Source organism: Barbus barbus (assembly GCF_936440315.1).
Source record: "Barbus barbus genome assembly, chromosome: 2".
Taxonomy (NCBI): Eukaryota; Metazoa; Chordata; class Actinopteri; order Cypriniformes; family Cyprinidae; genus Barbus; species Barbus barbus.
Window position 1 is genome coordinate 21,752,496 of NC_136730.1, and position 7,073 is coordinate 21,759,568.

Sequence of the window (7,073 nt, forward strand, 5' to 3'; positions counted from 1 at the left end):
AGCATTTCTTATTTTTAGCAATATTTATAACAGTCGTAATTTCCACACTTGATCCAAACATGATACATGTTTTTCCAGGATTATTCGATGAATAGAGAGTTCAAGAGAACAGCATTTATTTTGAAAAATAAATCTTTTTAACACTGTAAATGAATCCTTGCTCAACAAAAGTATTCATTTATTTCAAATATATTCATATAACAGTTCTTTCTGGTCCTCGAATCTGATTGGCTGATAAGAATGTGATGTTAGATTCCAACAGAACTTAAAAAGCCATTTCACAGTTTGTATCACTCCACTTGCCAGAGTTGCCTTGTTTCTCACAGCGAGTGTCATGGCGGACACCCAAATCCAAAGTTTTGGCTGAGGGCAAAATCTCATCACGTTATATTTGTAACTTCAACGCTGTATATCAGTCTTTGTACCTTTGATTGAATTGTCAAGAAACTTATTATTCCTGTTGTTGTTTATTAAATATTATTATTCAGTAAATAATATTGTATATAAACAATAGTAGTATTTGGTATTTGGAATAAGTGTGTGTTTGTGATGGTGATTTTAGTTACATTAGATTGAGACAAGAGACTGTTTTAACGAGTCAGCAGTAAAAACTTGTATACTGAAAAAGACTCAAACGGAAATTATTTTTACTTTTAACAACAGCTTGTAAGACACAATCAACAAATGCACCGAGCAGCGCTGTCAGTGGAAATCACCCTTAACAGATGAAAGGAATAGTACGACAAAGAGCCTATCGCTTTCCTCTGCGGACATTTAAACAAATGTTTTATTGTGAATATGAGATTGAGCTGAAGAATGAATGTTGTAAAAGATGCAGGTAATCACACCTCTTCAGTCAGTCTCTCTCTCATAATACTCTACGACACAATACACTGTTTTTAATACAGTAATACAATAAGCTTTTTATGAAGCAACTCAACACTCCTTTGTTACTAGTTCTAAAGTTACGTTTTCAAATTAGAAACATTTACATTACATTCACATTTAGTCATTTAGCAGATGCTTTTATCTAAAGTGACTTACAAATGAGGACAATAGAAGCAATCAAAACCAACAAAAGACCAATGATATATGCAAGTGCTATAACAAGTCTCAGTTAGCTTAACGCAGTACACGTTGCAAGGTTGTTGTTTTTTTACAACTTTACTTTTGTAACTTTTTTCATGTTCACTCATTAATGAGAAGTTGCTGATCAGACAACATTGTGACTTTAGTTGAAAATATTAAGTTCTGACTGTTTTATAAAGCAATGCTTCTCTGAAACCATACAGTTTTGAATCTGTTATGAGGGTTAAAGGGTGAGTTCTTGACTTGAGAGCCACTTTGTTTGAGAACCGATTACAAGTAACAAGTTACATAATCAGATTAATTTTTCAAGTAACTAGTAAAGTAACGCATTATTATTATTTAATTTAGAAGGAAATATCTGAGTTACTTTTTCAAATGGTGTTGCCATGTTGAGAGAAATCGGGAGTAAATGCAGAGCGTTGTGTGAACATATTACTGTAGTTCTAGACTAATTATGAACTTGTATTTACTCACCTCACGTGCACAAAACAGATTCAGCAAAATGAATGAAAACAATCAAATGCAAACTCAGAACAATAAACAAACCTGCAATAATTAAATAAGTTAAATAAGACAAATATCATTTATGTATTTAATCCCATTTTATTAACAAATGTCTTTGCTTCTGAGTAAAGAGATTTTTTTTTATTTTTGGGTGAACTCTCTCACCTTTAGGCCAAACCAATAAAGGTGTTAATATGCTTTGTTTTAAAAGTAAAGACCAGCGTTTTATACAGCAAACTCAAGTGTATCAAACAGCTGAGTTAACAAAATGTGATTGCGTCTGCTTCAGTTTGTTAAAGTGTTTCAGTAGCCATTAAGCTCCAGCACAGCTCTACATTCTAGCTCAGTTATATCCTCACCCCTCTCGCTCGCTTCAGTTCGGACCGTTCTTGGCATTTCCTGCGATGCAGTAATGTTGCGCCACTCTGGTTAGCCTCACGAGTTTTTCAGTCTCTCTTTCCATATAAAATCAACGCTTAATAGCAGAGTGCGCAACTGCTTGCTGGGGCCCCGAATTTCTGCGGTGCTCATAATTGCATCAAGCACGGCAAACCTTTTACCATTGCTGCAAAAAGCATAATTATGCGATGCTGTTTTTATTAAGCCAAGCGAGCAATTAAAACGAAAAGCAATTTCTCTTTTTTAATGGCGTTCTCCCCTCTCATTTGGATTCATCCGAGAAACGTTAGTTTTACACAGGGAGGCAACTTGCTGAATCATGTCCTCTTATAAACTGTTGTTTAGAGTTTGGTCACATAATGAAGCCTTCCATGTGTCGAGAAACAGGCCTCATCCACCCAGCTATTAGGAAGCCACATGTGTTCACCAGTGTGCATGTGTTCATTTGGGTGTAATTCCTTGTACTTGTTTGCATTCGTTCGCCACAAACATACGAGCAAAGAAACAAATAGGACTTACTTTTCCTCTCCACAAACAAATATAATAAGAACGACATTCCAGTGTGTACTGGCGCCCCCCCAAATCCAAGCGGTTCACCGAGTGGGTCACTGCATGTACTCTCCAATCCTGACAACCGCAGGCATATGAGAGCGGGCATACGCAGGGGACGGCAGCCGTGGTGGGTATGTCACGCATAGCTTTATGATTGCTAAACAGTGGTTTAGGCATAGCGGAGTAATTTACGATCAAACTCTCAGACGCTCATTCTACTGGTAATCACACATCGCACGCACGTCGCAAGGGAGGGACCACACATGTTTGTTTTGATAAAGACAGACAAATTAGATGACAGCTTTTAAGCCCAACCATCACTTTCACACTAATTATAGCCCTGTCGATGATAAAAGAAAAACACCCAGACGCACACAAATAAATGGGTTACCTCTCTAAGCGCTGTGTAGTGAGCAAACACTCCAGCAGGAGAATATCTATGTATGTGTATGTCTTTATGGAGAACAAGTCCAGGTGTTTGCCCGTGAGCACTGGAGCCTTCGGTGAAACGCATAAGAAGCTCTAGCCAGCTATGCTAAAACACCCATCACAGGCCATAAGAAAAAGCACACTGCACTATCATTTGAGTCCATGAGTGTGTGTGTTTAAGTATGTTCGCATACGGGTGTGTACCTGTGTGTTGATACGGCTTTTTCATTAACCCGCCCTACTTACTGGCAGGTAAACTCACACACAAAAGCGGTTTGGTTAATTAAACTGATGAGTTAGCGAGCGCAAACGCCATCGAACCCTCAAGCATACCCTCAAGTGTGTGCGTGATATCTCCATCCTTACGAACTGTAAAGGTCTCCCCAGCATCAGAGCTGTCATGTGCAGGGTGAACCTGTCCGTTCTCATTGAAGATAGACGTTAACGGTCTTTTTCCCTCCACTCGGGGACAGCAGCTCTATTGTCTGTCCTCTGTCAGACCCTGGTGGGAGGGACACAGTCACTGCTGGGACAAAAGATACGCCGCAGGATTGACAGCTATGGAGACACCCCGTTCCTCATGAGACGACAACCAGTGAAGTGAATTTGTGTGCCAATGAAAGTGAGACTGAGGAATAAAAACAGAGGGAAAACCAACTGTGAATGTGTTCATATGCAATATGTGATACACTCAGTACTTGGGAATGGTAGTTTTAAGTATAGCTTTTTTGTTACTCCTAAAAACATGTAGACTGTGAATCTAAGGAAATTAACATGTTAGTTTTAGGTTTTCTGAATCCTTGGCCTTTTTATTATTATAATGCTTGTAATGTTGTGTCGTGCCATGTTGTGGTGGCATGCAAGATTCAATCACCTACCCCCCTGACAACATCTTTCCCAAATATCTTAATGTTTCAGCTTTGCAAATATAAATATGATTATTTAAGTTTAATGCAGTTGCAGTTTTAAACTAAAACTGTTAAAAATTATTTATAGTAACTGAAATAAATGTGAAATAATATAAAATACAAATATTACATGAAAAACTTAAACTTAAAACATAAAAAATAGAAATGTTGCCTTAGAAACTAACCAAAATATGAATAAAAATGACTAAAATTAAAACAAATAAAAAAATAAAGCATAGTAAAAGCTTCACAAAAATAGAGATTTTTTTTAAACTAATTATGACAAAAGCACATGAATTACTAAATTCTAATACTGAAAACTGACAATGTAAAAATAGAAACCAATTAAAATTACAAAGGTTCTAATGTATAAAAACACAAAATAATACTAGCACATTAAAATCTAAGCATAAAAACAATTTGATTGCACATTCATTTACGTTTTTCATGTTTACTTTTTTTCATGTTTTGTCCAATGGAATGGAAGAGAAATAGGATTGTTCACAAGAATATGATCCTGCATGACAGAAGAACTTGCTTGCAAGACTATTGAGTACTGTCAATTATGAGGAATAAATGGTTGCATTTGACAATAAATATACCAAATAATACAAAGCGTGCATTACTTAAAGTATAGTGCTTATAGTGCTATATAAACACTAAATATAATAGTATTAATTCAAAAAGTAACGTGCTAATAACTTTATTCCTCTAAAAGAATGTAATTATTCGATGCACGTTACTCGTAAAGCATTAACACTGACCTCGTTTGTATTGCCAAAACATTGGTGATTAAGCAATCATGTTTGCCAATGTGTGTAATGTTTGGTGTTTGATGTTCTAGTCTGTGGAGAAACATCTGCTTGCCCTCTGAACTCCATGACCTTTCTGTGTGTGTGTGTGTGTGTGTGTGTGTGTGTGTGTGTGTGTGTGTGTGTGAGAGTGTGTGATGACAGCCTGTGGCATTTCTGTTCAGAAGGTTTCCACCCAGGTGAAGTACGAGAGGTCACACCACACTCAACACACTGAGACACTCACTAAAATACAGACATTCAGAGCCTGAGGTCAAAGGTCACGCACTGAGGGTGAGTGATGAGGGTAGCTACGGCCTCCAGGATGCAACACTCACATGCTCAAATGCAAACAAACATTTGCCACAATGTATGCATTGTGGCTATGAATGATTAACTCAATTAAAATATTTGAACACTTTATAATAAAGTTCCAACCTGGTCTCATGGCATAAATGTACATGGAGGCACTTTTTAGCAAGACCGTTTTACGTACCTTACTGCACATTTCGCCGCAGTTTCAAAGAGAAATCATGTTGGAAATATGCCCTACACCAAACCCAACCCAAAACCTACCTTTTGTTGACAAATGCAAAACTGATATAAAAATGCATTTGTTGATGCAACTGTGCATATTTGAACTGTTTTGTCGAACCGCAGTTACACGGGATTCAAACCGGAGCTCCTCACCTCTCAAGTACGTCTCTACCGAAAAAACCTACCATCTATGAAAACCCATAGATATGAAGCTGGATATGTGTGATGCTAACGTTCAAAAGCATCAGTTTTGAAATCTCCCAGCATTAATATTGAAGTCATAACATGATATTCTTCAAGTAATTGTGAGAAAATTACGCTTTATTAATCGTGACTCTAAATGCAGACCTTGAGCCAAAAACTCAAAAACACCAATGATTTATACATACACTATATGGACAAAAGTATTGGGACACCCCCTTCTTTAGAACAGAAGAAGGCACTAACAAAACTGTGGCAACAAAGATGGAAGCATAATTCACGTATTTAAAAACTGTATTTCCATCTCTGTTGCAACAGTTTTGAAAGTGTCTAAAATGACTGTACCCATATACAAGTCATTGGTGTTTGGTGATGAGTTTTTGGCTCAAGCACACAATTCGCTAGAATATCATTATATGCTTAAACATTAAGATTTGTACTCATGGAAATGACTAAAGTAGTCAAACCTGTTCATTAGAAGGGGGTAACCCAATACTTTTGGCAATATATATGTAACAGACCTGAGTCTGTTACACAGCTATTTATGTAACCAAAAGAGTTATGTAACCAAAAGAACCACATATGTGTTTCAGACTTTATACAGCATAATTATAAATTTAAGCACACAGACATTAACCAACTTAAAATAAAGTGTATCAAGATTGTAGTGTTGTCAAAAATACTGATATTTCGATAAATATCGATACTGAAATATCTGAACGGTACCAATATTAATTTCCCGAAGTATCGATACACCGATACTAGCCGAGCTGTCACTTTCACTTCTCTCCAAAGGCGCGTGGACAAGCACCACACGTGACCGCACTCGTCTCCTTCGCTCTGGTTAAATAGCAAAAGTGGAGTGAATAGAAAGATGACTGCTCTGGTTGATAAAGAACACAGCAGGAGCGCTATCTGTAGGATCTATGATCTCCGCGATGCAGAGAACGCGCACTGAATCCAGTCATAAAAACGGAATTTACAGTTTAACGCGGAATGTCACAGAATTTGTCAAAGTTTGGATGAATTAATCAAAAGTAGGTCATTACACTTAAATCAAATCGCGATATGGACTAGTATCTGTAAATATTAAGCTGCAAAAGTGGATTTAAATATGAATCCTGCATGTTCTGCGCGTCTCTGTGTGAATGTGCTGCACGTGCGGTTTTGTTTACTAATGTGGCGCTTGCCGTCTCAACGAGGACATAAATACATCAACAATATCTCCAGAACTGATCTGAAAGGCACTTTACGAGCATTTTACCATTTAATTTGAGTAAAACTAGCGTCATATCATACACACACAGAACTTTAGAAGTATTCACGGCAACCCGTCAAAATAAAAGTTTGGTTTAACAGTCTATTAAAGCTATTAAACCGTGTGCCAGAAATAGGCTATATTACTATTATTTAGTAGAATGTACATAATACTACTACTTACTACTGCTGTTAATTTTTTTAAAAGAAATAATCACAAAAATATTTTAATTTTAATAGTAAATCCACTTCATTTGCCAAAAATGTAAATGTTTAATTTTTATTAATTCAAATATAAATAAAATTAAAATTGTTTTATGACTTCATCTGATATCCAGTCAAATTTAAATACACAACCCAATTTCTGAGGGGGAAAACACACTTCATAAGGCTACTGTAAGAATAA

The 7,073-nt window shown here is 36.5% G+C and overlaps 1 protein-coding gene across 3 annotated transcripts in view; it reads right to left on the reverse strand.

The window, feature by feature from the left end:
- Positions 1-7,073, reverse strand: part of fto (FTO alpha-ketoglutarate dependent dioxygenase) — a 138,093-nt gene that overhangs the window by 64,267 nt on the left and 66,753 nt on the right. The window contains exon 9 of one of the 3 annotated variants that reach the window (XM_079434119.1): positions 757-3,601. The exons of the other annotated variants lie outside the window; for them this stretch is intronic. Within the exon in view, the coding sequence (XP_079290245.1) occupies positions 3,532-3,601 (70 nt within the window). The 3' untranslated portion in view covers positions 757-3,531. Of the gene's footprint in view, positions 1-756; positions 3,602-7,073 lie in introns of those variants that run through there. 3 annotated transcript variants of the gene reach the window in all.